We start from the raw sequence: 15,474 nt of genomic DNA on the forward strand, positions 1-15,474 counted from the left end.
AATACTTCTAATGTTTGTAACCATTTTCTAAACTCATAAACCTATGTAATTTGTATCTTGTACGGTACTGCAAAATCCTACAATATAGCGAAAGATCCATGATAAATTATTTATTTTATTTTTTAATGTATTTGGTACAGGGTCTACAGGGTCTCACTACACAGATCGGACTTGCAGTGATCCTCCTGTTTTTCAGCCTCCCAACTGCTGGGATTACAGGCGTGCGGGCCACCAAGCCCAGGCTCAGTTGCCATCTCAGCACTTCCTGGGGTTGGGGCCATCATGGCAGACCAGGACTCGAACCCCTGGCCCCTGTGTCTGCCTAAGTGAGCCAATAACTTAGATTAATATTTTTTTGAAAGCCTGCAAAACAGTGAGTCCGCAAAAGTCAAACTGTGAAATAGCGAGGGGCTACTGTAATAAAGATATCTTATTTCAAGCCATCATATTTAGGACAATTTGCTACAGAACACTACAAAATGGATGTCAATATTTGTTCTTTGTGCCTGAGCTGCTCCCTAACTTTTAATTTGTGCTACCTCCATGCATGTACTGTATTCCTCCACTGTTGGCGGACATTTGGGTTGTTTCCAGAGTGAGCCACTGTGGATAATGTTGCTAGGAACATTCTTGCGCATGTCTTTTGGTCACATAGGAACATATTTCTGTTGCACATGTACAGGGCCAGAGTAGTTGGTCATAGAGCTTGCCTACGTAGTGGGTGCTGTGGTTCAGCCCACAGACTCTCCTTCAGGCATTGCCCCCCTGGGCTGCAGAGTGAGCTGTGAGCAGACCGTGCTCAGCCACGAGGCCTTTCTCAGAACCTGTTCCCACTGAAAAAGACTCTAGTAGCCAGGCCATGACACTTCCCAGGGACAGCCGCAGCCACTCGATGACAGCTGATCTGTGCAGAAGGGGGCTATGAAGTCCTCCTCTTCATTGCCACTGGGAATAGCTTTGAAGTGACCCAGACACTTCAGAGTCCGAGCTCTCGAGGGATCAAGCGAGGCCTCTGTAGAAGCTACAGCGCAACCCAGCCTCTCCCTGTGCCCTTCCCCAGAAAGCGCTCCCTAACCAGTTTCCTGCAGGCTAAACTAATCTCCTTCCCAGGATCAGTTGCCAGGGAATTGAGCCTGCAGCATCCTGTTTTTCACTCGCCTAGATCTTAGCCACCAACATTCTTAGGTAGCTGCCCTGCTGTACACCCCCATCAGCTGTGGGAGAGAGCTTCAATTGCTCAGTGTTCTTGACAACACTAGGCATTTTCTGACTTTAAAATTTTAAGAAAAGAAATTTTTGCCACTCTGCTGTGAATAGCATGTGTTAGTCAACTTCTGTCACTATAACAAATACCTGAGATAACCAACGGCTATGCTTTGGAAGTACCCCCAGAGGTCTCATTTGCAAAACAAAGGCTTAGATACCAATCTATGATTCTAGTGGGAGGTAATAGAAACTTTAAGAGGTGGGGCCTAATGAAAGGAAGTTAAGGGTCAGGGATACAGCTCAGTGGTATAGTACCTGCCTGGCATGCACAAGGTCCTGAGTTCAAGTTCCAGTACCCCCCCCAAAAAAAAAGAATGAAAAAAAGTTTATTGAAATCATCTTCCTAAATAGGATGTCAGGTTCTCAGCCCCTTCTGTCTCTCTTTTTTGTTTATTTTCCAGGGATTGAACTCAGGCCCGTGCGCTTGCCAGGCAAGTGCTTATTCTACTGAGCTATCTCCCCAGCTTCCTTCTTTTTGCTTCCTGATTGCCAAGAAATTAACCATTTCCTCTGCCAGGCCCTTCCTACCTTGATGCACTGTCTTACCAAAGGCCAAAAAACAAAGGAGACTGAAATCTCTGAAACCATGACTGAAAAATATCTTTCCTCCTTTTAGGTTGATTTATCACAGGTATTTTGTCACAGTGATAGAAAGATTCTAACATAGCAATTCTTTTTTGTTTGTTTTGAGACAGTATCTCTCTATAGTTTGGGTTGGCCTTGTGCTCACTTTTTTATAGCCCCTTAGGCTGATCTTGTACTCATAGGTAGTGATCCTCCTGTCTCAATCTCCCAAGTGCTGGGATTACAGGTGTGCACCACCACACCTGATTCTGGGGCTGGGTCTACAGGGTGTTCAAGGTCTCACTACTAGATCAAACTCCTTGTGATCCACCTGTTTACAGCCTCCCAAGAGCTGGGATTACAGGTGCGCACCATAACATAGCAGTTTCTAAAGAGCAAAGATTTGTTTGCTCGGATCCATAGGTTTGGAGATCACAGTCTATGGTCATTGGCTCTGCTGCCTTTTTAGCTCTGTGACAAAGCAGCTCACGATGGTCAGAGAATGTGGTGAAACAAAGCCACACATATCATTGCTGGCAAATAAAGAGAACGAGGAAGACACTTCCACGGGGACACCCCACCACCACCACCCTGTGACCAAACAACCTCCCAGTAGGCCCTATGTCTCAACAGCACCGCCATGGAACCAATCTCTAACTGCATGGGCCTCTGGGAGACGTTTAAGATCCAAACGACAGCAGCAGTAGTATTTAGTTGTGAGTTTAATTTGCATTTTCCTGACGCATTTCCTCATTATTACATTTACTGGGTCACTTGAACATCCTCTGTGAATTGTCTGATTGATCTTTTATACACTTTTCTCCTGCACTGTACGCCTCTTGCGGATTTGCAGGTATTCTGACTACATTCTGGGCACAAGCCATGCGTTGAATATATTGTCGCATTTATTCAGAGACGGGATCAGAGTATGTCAGGGACAGCACATGGCGTGTTGTAAAAAAAAATGAGCTACGTGAATCTCGAGTCTGAAAATTCCTTTAAGGAAAGAGTGTTTGTTAGGTGAAACTGTGTGCTTTTAGAGGACGTAAATGGGTCCCAAAGAAAGGGAGAGAGAATCTTAAGGAAAATGTAAGTTCTGGAAGATGCCCTCAAACGCCTTACTGCTCCTAGCCTGCGGTTTTGGGCCATAGGCTTTTAAACCCTCGAAGTCTTTAAGGTAATTGCAAAATAATATTCGAAGAATATCCATGGAAGGTATCAATGGGCCAGCCTGCTCTACGAGGTGAGGACTCGTAGTGAACAGGAGACCTAGGACACAACAGGTAAACGTCAGATCATTTCGGGTAGACCAGATAGACGTGAACTGAAGTCCGAGGTGGAGACTGGCAGGACCGCCGCGCTGATCCAGCAATTCCCAAACCAGGACACTGTTAAGGTCCCACCTTTGGCCCCGCCTCCATGTTTGCATACCCCTCCGGATTGGTCGCCGGCGGCCAGCCTCCACCCCGTGGAGCTGGCGACTGGGGAAGCTGCGGGCGGGCCTCGCCAAGATGCGGCGGCCGCTCCGGGTGTCGCCAGGCGGGCCTGGGACTGCGCGGAGCGGAGTCGGGCAGGGGGTGCGCACCGCGGTACTCGCGCACTCCTAACGCCTCGGACCTGCCGGCTGCCCCTGCCCTCTTTGCCTCCGTCCCACCCGTCATCCCCACCCTTCTACCCTTTGTGCAGCTGCTGCTCCGCGTTCCGACTCCGCGGATCCCCGGCCGGGCGTGACGGCAGCGGCTTGCCAGGCCCCGGGTGGGCGCCCGGCCGGCGCGGATGGCGAGGGGGCGCGGTGTGGGTGGGGACGCCGCAGCCGGAGCACGCGACGCGGGAGGCCCGGCCCGCCTTCTCCGCATTGTCCCGGGCCCAGCACCCCGGCCCTGAGCCGCGCGGCCGCCTTCGCAGCCGCAGCGCCCACCCAGCGCCGCCCGCGGGGCCATGCGAAGAGCCGCCGGGATGGAGGACTTCTCCGCGGAGGAAGAGGAGCCCTGGTATGACCAGCAGGACCTAGAGCAGGGTGAGCGCGGTGGTGGGGGCTGGGGGACAGCAAGGGTGCACCCCGCGACCCAGTCTGCTACTCCATTGTCCAGAGGTATCACCCCGGGAAGAGCTAGGCAGGACCGGAGCTGGAGCGCTTGACTCCGAGGAGTGGCACGTCTGGAGAAAGGGGAGGTGGAGACAGGGCCGCTGGCCGCCGGGACAGGACCGAAGGAGACCTGCAAAAGTGGGGGCGGGGGTTATTCCTAGCTCCCTAGTCGACGGGTCATCCATCATCTCGCTCGCCTATCCTATCTTAAAGGCACCAACTGCCCAGGTGCCCGAGTACGGCTAGACCCGGGCACTGGCTGTAAGACTTCAGGGCCGGAGGGTGCTGTGTGCAGAGGGACACCCTCTCGTTCCAAATCCAATCGCATTTATTTCTTCCGGGACTTCTGTGCTCCTAAGACTCCCAGGAAGTTTCTGCAACTCGCTTCTGTCTGACCAGGAAGGGAGTGGTGTGGTGGACCATGCTAGTGAAGAAGGGGAAAGTTGAGTCTCGGCCATCCTGAGGGACAGTTGCCTGGCCCCTCCCCTCCAGAAGCCCCTGCAAAATGGCTCAGGATTTGGAGAGGATCTTGCAACCACCACCTCATCTGAAGACAGAGAGGGCAATTGGAAGGGGGTTAGAAACTGGTGATGAGGTGGCCGAAGTGACATCACCCGGAGCAGGGGGTGGGGCTGCTGGGACAGAAAGGAGGAGGCCTAAGAGGGTCAAGCCTAAGGCCTGGCTGAAGCAGAGTGAAATCCATCCTCTCCACCCTCAAGGTGCCTCATTCTTGGAGGTGTCAGGGGAGAAGTGACCTTTCCGCAGTCACCCACAGGCCTGGATGGTGTAGGCACAAGCCTGGCGCAGTGTGTGCCATCATGCCTTGGTCTCCATCCCCTGGGGCCCCTGAGCTCTGACAGGAGGCATCCACCTATATTCTGGTGCCTTTGTTACCTGGCCCTGACCCACTTCCCCACACAGCCAGGATGGAAATGCAGAAGCACTGTCCTTGCCCTGTGGGTTAATCGGGGCTCAGAGACCCATGTGGGTACTAAGCTAGACTGCTGTGCTGTGTGCTCTGGACCCTAGCCTCAGCTCCCCGCAGCGTGATGCCCAACACTGCCTGTGACAAAACCCTTTCCATGGACACTCCCCAAAACTCTCCATTCCCCAAACACCTTTGCACCCCACTTGAATGCCACATATCATCTTGGGAGGTAGGATAATCACAGCCCTGAGCCTCCCAGCATACCTGGCTTAGTGCAGGCCTGCTGGTAACTAAGCATCAGTGATCCACGGATGCCATCCTGGAAGAGGCAGGCTTAGGAGGAAAGACCAGAAGCTGAGTTCTGGGGAAGATGACCTCCCAGGGAAGCTGATGCTGATACTGTTGCAGTCTCATTTAATTCCTGTGCCCCTAATGAAGGTTTGGCGCTGTGCCTGGCCCAGATGTGGGAGGAAGAAGCCAGGGAGTAGGGGTGGGAGATGGATGGCTTCTGGGGAGGGAGAGATATTAAGATTCCTGTGGGGCTGAGCAGCTATGTCCTGGGGCCTTGTGGGTGATGGGAGCAGCAGGCCTCCAATGCTTGGGCCTTGCTGATCTGCAGCGCCCGTGCTAGCTGGAGCCTATGAACAGGAAAGAAACGAGTAGTGAGGTAATTACTGAAGATTTCACCAAAACCCAGGTGTCTGCTTGCCACGGGCCCGATGCTAAACTGATCCTGCAGATCTTGGGACATGCAGTGTGCCCTCAGGGACCTGCACATTCTGGCAGAGAAGACAGAAATGGGATCAAACTAACAACTCTGTCCAGTAATTCTACAGGCTCTTCAGCCCATAGATAGTGAGAGCAGAGACTCAGAAAGCTTTGAGCCCTGACTCCTGCATGCGGGGGGGGGGGGGGTGGGATGCTTGCACCAAGGCCCAGAGCCACATGCAAAGACTGGAAGAGTCTTTAGGAGGCAGAGGAAGTCCCAGGCACAGCTACAGAGGCACCAGCCCTCCTCCAATCCTGAGGGCCAGGCTCAGAGAGCTGGATAGTAGGGTGGGAGGCAGCCAAAAGATATGGCACAGGGGGTGGGGATCGAGTAGCTGTAGCATCCACCTTCCCTACACCCTGTCCCCAAATTCTCCTCTGCACAGCTGCTCCTTGGTTGCCTCTGGGTGGCCCAGGGAGTGGTTTTCTCATCATCCATCTGGTCTTCCTCTGTGTCTGTTTTCCTCAGCCCTGAGGGTGCCCCTGGACTTAACTTCTCAGAAGCTTGGCCTTGGATATCCTATCTGACTTTGATTGGAAGGAAATGGTTGGGACAAGCAAGGCCCTAGATTCACCGCTCCTTCTATCCACTACCATGAGCATCTGTAAAAATAGACAGATGCATTAATTATTAAGTACTGGCCTCTCTTTGCACACCGCCTTCCCCCACCTTAGACCCGGTGTGGCAGGCCCTGAGGACAACTCAGTCCAGGCTGTGGGACAGCTGCTGAGTCACAAAGTTGAAATCTGGGTACCTTCCCTCTCCTCCCCTTCCTAGCCCAAGCTTGAGCCCTCAACCTCAGGGGAGGGCTTGGACATGGGAAGAAAGGAATGTCCTTCCTCTACATTGGTTACCCCAAACATGAGCTGTCCCCAGTCCTACAGACCCCAAGTTTCTGACATTTGTGCTGTAGGCACTATGAGCTCCTGCCTACCAGGATATAGCTGGTGTCCTCCACGTCAGTCCCACACCCCTTCCCTCTGTCTCTTCCCTGTGGCCATTCCCTGTCCCATCCCACCTCAATGGTGGACTCCATTTTACTCATTTACGCCACTTCACTGACTCCAGTCAGGCAGGGCAGTGTGATTTTGCAGTTTCTTTCCTTCTGTGTTTCTTTCTGTCTCGTTCACTTCCTCTCTTCCTTTCCAGTATTAGGGATTGAACCTAGGGCCTTCACATTAAGCTACATTCCCAGCCCTTATTAAAAGTTTCTCTATTAAAAAAGTAAAAGCAAAGAAAACAACATTTAAAAAAAATTTTTTTTGAGGCAGGATTTCACTATCATCAAATTACGCAGCCTGGGCTTGAACTTGTGATCCTCTTGCCCTAGCCTCCCAGAGTGCTGGGCTTTCATTTTCTTTTCAGAGACACCCCTGGGGCTCCCTGCCATTCCCCCTCAGGCCTCTAGGACATTGCTTAAGATAAAACCATTAAAGCCCCCTGAATGAGAGCCCTGAAAACCCCAAGGTCCGGACAGGGGAAGGAGGGATCAGCCCAGAGTCAGCATCTTCCCTGGCTTGGTGCCCTGGGGCCCCCTGAGCTGGCTTTCACAGGCTGTTTGCTGCTCACTCGCACCCCCATCTTAGCCCACTCCCTCCACGGAGCTGGAAGCCTGTATCAGCCCTCAGCGAGCTGGTGTGCTCCCCTAGCAGGTGCCTCTATAAAGTCCCCTGCCCTGCAGCTTCAGCCCCTCCTGTGATCCCTCCAACAGTGCTGAGCAGCTTAGCTGGCCTTGTGTGCGATCCAGTTTCCCTGAGTCAGACTGAAGTTCCGCCCCCCCAATACTCCAGCAGCTCCTGCTGTCTCCCTTCCTCCATACCACATCCGCGGCCTTCCTGGGGCTGTCTTCACTGCCCCCCCCCCGCACCCCATTCATGGTGAGGTGTATCTGCCCCAGCCTGTGGGCTGCAGGAGTGCCACATGTCCCTGATGGTGCAAGCGCACTTGGCCTTTGCTTATCTCTCTCAGACTCTGTGGTTTGGGATTCTGGTTAAGCTGCAGGACTCTACGCAGGCCTCTTACTGGGAGTCATGGCTGCTTCTCAGCCCATGTCATGGTTCCAAGGAGGGAAGCATTCAAGGGGTGGTCCTTGAACTGTTTTGTTTTGTCAGCTTTTTGAGACAGGCTCTTGCTGTCCAGGCTGGCCTCAAACTCACAATCCTCCTTCCTTAGCCTTTGCTAATAGCTGGGATTACAGGCATGTGCCGCCAACCCTGTTCAGTCTTCTGCCTTTATACCAGCATTATGGGCTACTGGATGAGGGTGAGCTGCGTGTTTATCATCCTGTCCCAGGAAACAGGAAGGTGGCGCCGCTAGCTCATCACGAGCCGGGTGATCTTGCCAGGCCCCCAGTTATGGCCAAGCACGTGACGAAACACAGCAGTTCAACAATCGTAACATCAAACGTCATGCCTTGGGGGTGCTGTCAGACACCGGCCTGATGTGCCCTTCTTAAGTCCTCACAGCAAGTGTCCATAATCCTGTACTTGCTTCACATCAGGTGACGAGTACTTCTTGGCGTCCTCAGCAGCCAGTTTACTGCCTGAGGCTAGTTTTCATCTCTGGTTCACAAAAAGTAGCTGTGCTTTCTCGGGGACAGCTGCTTTGGTGGCCTCTCCCCACCCCACCCCAGGCTCTGGGGTGGCAGCTGTGCTGTGCCTGCCCAAGACACCCAGGCTTGAGGCCAGCCAAGGAGTCGCCACTCTGGCTGTTTCACTTCCCCATGTTATTTATTTACTGCTTGTTTTGTTACACAGGGTCTCACTATGTAGGTCAGGCCGGCCTTGAATTCACGAGATAGCCCAGGCTGGTCTTAAACATGCAAGGATTCTCCTGCCTCGTCTCCTGAGTGCTGGGATTACAAGCACATACCAACATGCCTGGCCTGCCTGGGCTATTTCAAAAACTCACTTCTGAGCATGGGGACAGGCTCCAGGTTTGTTCTTGATGAGCGGCTTGGTCTTTTGTTCGGGACTGGTAACTGCTCAGGCCCCTCTTTTATATATTGAGACAGGGTCTTAATAAGTCCCTGAAGTGCCTAGGTTGGGCTAGAGCTGCCTCAGCCTCCCAGTCTACTGAGAGGATGATAGGCACAGGCATGCACCACCATGCCTAGCCCCTCTGTCTTTCATATGATGAGATGAGTTTGCCCTGCTTGGCTGAAAGCAAGCCATGGCTCTTTTCTCAATTGCAATCCCAGAGTCCCTGCTCTCCGGGCTCATCCAAGAGGGGAATCCCCAGCCTCGACTTGTCTGATGTGTAGCAAATGGCTCCATGGAACCAACCATATCTATGGAACTTCCCAGGTGGGAAAAAAAGGCCCATCTGTCCTCTAAAGACCCGGAACTATCACTGTGTCTAGGAAGGGAAAGCAAGAATGAGCTCAGTCCCTGAACCACATTATATGAGCCCTGGAGGAGTTGCATTTACACATCTTAATCCAGATTTCCACCATTAGCCTAGAAGAAGGACATTTTAAGAGAGAACCTTATAAAGAAAAAAGACTAAACTTTTTCAGTTTGGGGCAGATCTATGGACCCTTTGAGTACTGTTTGGGAGGATGGCCATCAAAAGGTTAACAGCACCTTTCTGTGGGTGGTATATTTTCCTTCCTCTGCCCTATTTCTCCCCTCCCCCAACACCATACACACACAGAGTTCTGCTTTGTTTCGTCAGTACTAGGGATTATATGCAGGGGAGCTACTGCGGAGTGGTGGCACCAGTGCCATGTACTGTCCTGGAGCTTAGGAATAGCAGTGGCCAAAGCATAAAGATCCCCACACCCTGAGCTCACAGTTAGAAGGGGGAGATGAGCAAGATAAATAGGTATCTTGTCCTGTAATTTAGGTGGTGTTAAATGCTAGAGAAAAGTTAAGTAGGGGAGAGAAAGCAGGGCAGGGAGAGGCGGTGACTTGAGTCACACAGTTGGGAGACGCCTGAGAGAAGGTGACATTTAAGCGCAGGCTTGAGGAAGGAGAGGCGGCAGTATGTCTGGGAGAGGACTTTGTAGAGGGAAGAGACAGCGGTATTAAGGCTTAGCTCTGGCTTCCTCCTCCTCCTTGGCTTGAAGGCTTCCTGAGAGCAGCCTGCCTTGGAGTCCCCAGGCCAAGCCCATAATAATGCCTAGAGCATTGGTGGGGGTCCTCTGACTGTCTCCTGTTGGTGTGTGTCCCCTTCTGGCCCCCTCTCCAGATTTACACTTGGCTGCAGAGCTTGGGAAGACACTGCTGGAGAGGAACAAGGAGCTGGAGGAGTCCCTACAGCAGATGTATTCCACAAACGAGGAGCAAGTGCAAGAGATTGAGGTGGGGGCTCCCCCCGCCCTTCACGTGCCCTTGGTCTGGGTGCTAACTTTGCAAAAGGCATCTTCTTCGTAGACACAGGCTTGTGTCAACAGCCTTGAGCAGGTCCTAACCTATGCAGCCAACAGGCTCCCCTGTCAGTCCTCTGTCTCTAGCATTGGGAGGAGGCATTTACCCCTGACCCATTCTAAAAGTTTACTCCAGTCCACCCCTCACCCTGTAGTACCTAACCAAGCAGCTGGACATGCTCCGGCATGTGAACGAGCAGCACGCCAAAGTGTACGAGCAGCTGGACCTGACAGCCCGAGATCTGGAACTGACCAACCAGAGGCTGGTGCTGGAGAGTAAGGCTGCCCAGCAGAAGATCCACGGGTAAGGGCTGGGCTGAGGTTGGGGTGGGCAAGAGGGAGGCCGAGGCCTAGGTGCACCTGGGTGTATGCACCGGTGGGGTGACTTGGTCGTTCCTCCAGTGGCCCAGCCTGAGGACCCCAGGATGGTAGTGAATTTGCCTTTGTCAATTTTGCATGGCTTGACATTCAGGCCTTGACCCTTCTTTAAGCACCATGTATGTGCCAGGCTCGCTTGTAGGTACTGGAGATACAGTCATGGGGATGCAGAGAGCCTGCTAGGAGTTCCCGGCAGAGAGAGAAGGCAGGATGTAAATACTGTAGCAAGGTGCTGGATGATACATGATAGAGGGGTATACAAGGTTCTGAGGGGACTAGATGAGGTGTGATCAGTGTGCCCCAGGAGGCATGGAAGAAGGGTAGCTCCTAGGGTTGCAGAAAGTTCCCTACTTGACTTCACAGAGGAAAACCTTCCCCTGTGTGGCCCCACCCAACAACCTTAGGCTGACAGAGACTGTGGAGTGTCTGCAGGCCCAGGTGGAGGAGCTGCAGGCCCAGGTGGAGCAGCTGAGGGGTCTGGAGCAGCTGCGCATGCGCCGGGAGAAGCGGGAACGCAGGCGAACAATCCACACTTTCCCCTGCCTCAAGGAGCTGTGCACCAGCCCACGGTAGGTGAGGGGCCTGGTGTCTCTGAGTCCTGGGACGGCCAGCCAGGGGTGGGAAGAGGAGATGGACACCAGGCAGCGGGCAGGAAGGAGCCTTGGGGCCTTGTCCAGGAGAGCCTCCGTGAGGCTGCCTCCAGGGACAATGACAACAACTGCATTTCTGGAGCACTGGCACTGTGCCACTCTGGGCTAATTCAGCACTTGTCACCTACCGCAGACTTTTTCAGACCACTACTCAGATGAGAAAATTGAAGTTCATAAGCAAAGAAAAAGGATGCAGGCTGGTGGTGTAGCTCGTGGCAGAGGGCTAGCCTCACATGCATGATGTCCTGGGTTCCATCCCCAGCACTGGGGGAAACTGGGACAGATTTTGTTTTGTGGTACTGGGGATTGAACCCAGGGCTTTCACACTGAGCTTCATCCCAGACCCCTCGTACCTCTTCTTAAATTTTGAGACAGGGTCTCACTAAGTCAGTAAATCGCCCAGACTAGACTCCAATTTATAATCCTCCTGCTTCAGCGTCCTGGAGTACTGGGATTACAGGTGTGAACCACACACCTAGCACAAATTGGTTATTTAGTGGGTGCTTTAATAGAGTCCTTAGCCAGGCATGGTGGTGCACACCTGTAATCTCAACACTCGGGAGGCTGAGCCAAAGCAATCACTGTGAGTTCCAGGCCAGCCTGGGCTACATGGCAAGATCCTGTCTCAAAAAAAAAGAGGATCCTTGCATAGAATAATAGAGGGGAGGTCGCTGGAGAAGAACAACCATATGGAATCTGAAGCATCCTAGAGTTGCACCATCTCCAGGCCTTGGGGCAAGCTGAGGGAGATCACTGGAATTTAGAAGATATGGAGGGGGCTGTCTGGCTGGATCATCCAGGGACAAGGAGTGGGGAGAAAACAGCCCTGCCTACCACTGCAGAGCCAGGAGACAACAGGGACCCTAGCTGAAGCTGTTCCCAGTGCTCAGCCTCCAGGGAAAAGAGGGGTGGAGATGACTGGGCGGCCAGTCGATGTCCAAGGCTGGGCTGGACGCCTGACCGGTGACCACATGCCCCACTTCCCGGCAGGTGCGAGGATGCCTTCCGCCTGCACAGTTCCTCCCTGGAGCTGGGCCCTCGACCTCTGGAGCAGGAGAACGAGCGGCTGCAGACCCTGGTGGGGGTGCTGCGCTCCCAGGTGAGCCAGGAGCGGCAGCGCAAGGAGCGGGCAGAGCGGGAGTACACGGCTGTGCTGCAGGAGTACACGGAGCTGGAGCGACAGCTATGTGAGATGGAGGGCTGCCGCCTGCGCGTGCAGGAACTGGAAGCCGAGCTCTTGGAGCTGCAGCAGATGAAGCAGGCCAAGACCTACCTACTAGGCCGGGACGACCACCTCGCTGAGGCACTGCTGGCACCCCTCACTCAGGCCCCTGAGGCTGACGACCCCCAGCCAGGTAGCGGGGATGAGGCTGGCGCTCAGGACGGTGTCTCCTCACCCTCTGCCTCCCCAGGCCACGCGGTGCGTAAGAGCTGCAGCGACACGGCGCTCAATGCCATCGTGGCCAAAGACCCTGCCGGCCGGCACGCGGGTCACCTCACGCTTCACGCCAACAGCGTGCGCAGGCGCGGCATGTCCATCCTGCGGGAGGTGGACGAACAGTACCACGCGCTGCTGGAGAAGTACGAAGAGCTGCTGAGCAAGTGCCGGCAGCACGGGGCGGGGGTGCGGCACGCGGGCGTGCAGACCTCGAGGCCCATCTCCCGAGACAGCTCATGGAGGGACCTGTGTGGGGGCGAGGACGGCCAAGGGGAGGCCAAGGCGGGGGAGAAGAGCCTGAGCCAGCACGTGGAGGCCGTGGACAAGCGGTTGGAGCAGAGCCAGCCAGAATACAAGGCACTCTTCAAGGAGATCTTTGCCCGGATCCAGAAGACCAAGGCTGACATCAATGCCACCAAAGTCAAGACGCACAGCAGCAAGTGACCCTTTCGTGGCCTGCATCCTCCCTGGGCTTCAGGCCACACAGCCGGTGGCAGATAAGAGTCCTTTAGCAGCAATATGACCCAGCAGGTGGCCTCCATCAGTGTGCAAGGAACAGAAACCTCTCTGATCTGGGGACACTGCATGTTTCCCATGGATGGACCCAGCCACCCGCTTCCACCTAAAGACACAGCTCAGTTTCAAAGCCAAACATACCCACTGCCCGGGGCTTCCTAAGCTCTCCCTGTTCCTGGTTTCCTGACCCTGGGCCTCGCCCTCAGATGGGGCCAGGCTTCCGGAAGCCACTCTGGATTAGTTGGCTTTTGTGTTGTTGTTTTTCCAAATTCAGTTTTTCTGCCAGATTTGCAATGCAAGATCTTCCTTGACCGCTTGCCACAACTGGAAACACTTGAAAGGGGACCCCAGGAGCCGACGTTGCAGGTTCCTAGGGTCCCCTGGACCACACACTGCTTCCCACCGGCTGTGACGCACTGTCATTCCCTAGCACACCAGCTGTCCCTCCTCCAGAGTCCTGAGCAGGACACACATGGTCCTTGCTTTGCAAAGCAGAAAGCCTTGCCCTGGCCTTGAATGCCCGGCTCCAAACTGGCTAGAACCGTCAGTCCACTGTAGATCTATAACCAATAGGGGACAGGGGAGCCCCTTGACAGCCATACACAAATACCCCTGTGTCTCTCAGAGCCAGCTTCCCTGAGTTCCAGTCCCAGAAGTGGTGTCTGGGCCTGAGCTTACCAGGGGCCAGGATGGAGGGAATCCCAGTCCTCATGCCTGCACCTGCCCCCATCTCAGGGACCATGATGTCTCATTCACGCTACATTGGCTACATTGATGCAGACCACATCTGCAGAATGTCCTGGTCACGTGCCATCAGCGAGTGGTGCCAGCGTCCATCCCTGATCCCCTTCCCTGGGGACTACCAAGATTCTCACCCACACTGAACAGCACCGGATGGGGATGGGGATGAGGGACAAGTTCTCACTTCCCTTCTGTAAAATGCCTGCTTTTACCTCCCACCTTGGCAGAGGCTTGTGAAGCCCAGCTGGGTCTGGGCTTCAGTCTTCTGATGTAAGGCTTCCAAGAGTTACACTTCAGCTAAGAGATGCCCAGGTCCCCAGCTTGCCCTCCACAGTCCTTCAGGGGTTTGGTACCTTCTGCTGTCCTTCCTAAAGCCCTAGAAATCAGAGGACTCATACAATCCAGTGGAAGGCCGCCACCCTGGCCTCTGTGCTGGTAACCCAGAGGGAGCCTTCATGCCTTATTTCTTTCTAGTGGGTAAAGGGATTTTCTTAACAAGCATGCCTGACATCCCTGGAGATGCCACCATGCTCCAGGCTGCACTGTGATGTGAGCTGGCGGCTGGGTCCTTCTGTTTGTGCGACTTAGAACCTTTTTATCCATGTGTGTCTGTCATCTGGGGGAGATGGGGTTGGGGGAGCACTGGCCTCTTCACTCCCCAGCTCTGTAGCAGCTGACCAGCATCACCTTTGAAGTATACATGAGAGAAATATATTTACAAATGCTTTATTCTCTTCTTTAATAAAAAATGCATCAGTATTCTAAAAGCAGAAGTGGCCCTGGAGCCAACGTCTGTGTGTCTGTCCATCTCTCACGCCTGCCTTCTGTCACACTGCTGCAGGGAAGGGAAATATCGCCCTGCTGCCCATGGCCTTTCAGCCCCCTGGGTCACAGCCTCTCCCTGCTCATGTGGTGTCCCAAGAACTCAGGATATGGGCTGGTGAGATGGCTCAGTGGTCTAAAGCACCTACCTAGAACAAGCTTAGCAAAGCACAGGGACCACGGTTCAATCCCCCAGCACCACATGCCAGCCGGCCCCGCACCCCGGTGGGCTGAGCTGGCCACACACACACACACACACACACACACACACACATACAAATAAATAAAATTAAAAAAAAAAACTCAGGATAACGGGGTCCCTGGGGTCTCCAGGGCTAGCCTTTCCTGCCACAGAGGGGAGCCAATGGTGAACAGAACAGACAGAGCTCCCCATCCCTTGGAGTTCACACACTCCTGTGGGGAGACTCACCCCAAGAACCAACCTTAAAAAATTAAAAAGGAGGGTGATAGGAAAATCAGAGCAAAAGTTGGCACTACCTCACTGGAGCACAGGTCCCCAACAGGGCAGATTTTTTTTTTTTAATCTTAATTTTACCCAGGCATGGTGATACCAACCTAGCACTCCCAGCACTTGGGAGGTTAAGGTAGGAGGACTGCAAGTTGGAGGCCAACCTGGGCGGCACGGTGAGTTTAGGAGCAGCCTGGGCTACACGGGAAGAACTGATTCAAAACAACTAATCTTATATATGGAACATATGTACATATGTGTATATATCTATTAGACATATATGTATATATTAGATTACGTACGTGTATATTAGATCATATACGTACACACACACACACTGGCTGAAGATACCTACAGTGCACCTATGGTGTTAAAACCTCACAGTGACTTCTCCACCATGACAGTACCAAAACAGAAGAAGAAAGCTCTGCCCCTCCTAAAGCTGAAGCCAAAGCAAAGGCTTTGAACTCCACAGTTA

At 53.5% G+C, this 15,474-nt stretch overlaps 1 protein-coding gene across 1 annotated transcript; it reads left to right on the top strand.

Moving 5' to 3' along the window:
- The first annotated feature begins 3,327 nt into the window (after positions 1–3,327).
- On the top strand, positions 3,328–13,691 carry Cdr2l (cerebellar degeneration related protein 2 like). Its single transcript, XM_004630085.2, has 5 exons — positions 3,328–3,847; positions 9,805–9,917; positions 10,138–10,286; positions 10,765–10,929; positions 12,001–13,691. Exons 1-5 carry the CDS (start codon positions 3,769–3,771, stop codon positions 12,890–12,892), a joined length of 1,398 nt encoding a protein of 465 aa, XP_004630142.1. The 5' UTR covers positions 3,328–3,768; the 3' UTR covers positions 12,893–13,691.
- Positions 13,692–15,474: the final 1,783 nt, after the last annotated feature.

This window comes from Octodon degus, unplaced genomic scaffold (assembly GCF_000260255.1).
Source record: "Octodon degus isolate 3935 unplaced genomic scaffold, OctDeg1.0 scaffold00033, whole genome shotgun sequence".
In the NCBI taxonomy this organism is placed as follows: Eukaryota; Metazoa; Chordata; class Mammalia; order Rodentia; family Octodontidae; genus Octodon; species Octodon degus.

Bases quoted from the DNA above. Each gene is read 5' to 3' on its own strand.
- Cdr2l (XM_004630085.2), top strand. From the start codon at position 3,769: ATGCGAAGAGCCGCCGGGATGGAGGACTTCTCCGCGGAGGAAGAGGAG. The intron at 3,848-9,804 runs GTGAGCGCGGTG...CCCCCTCTCCAG, and splicing joins CCAGCAGGACCTAGAGCAGG to ATTTACACTTGGCTGCAGAG. The intron at 9,918-10,137 runs GTGGGGGCTCCC...CTCACCCTGTAG, and splicing joins AGCAAGTGCAAGAGATTGAG to TACCTAACCAAGCAGCTGGA.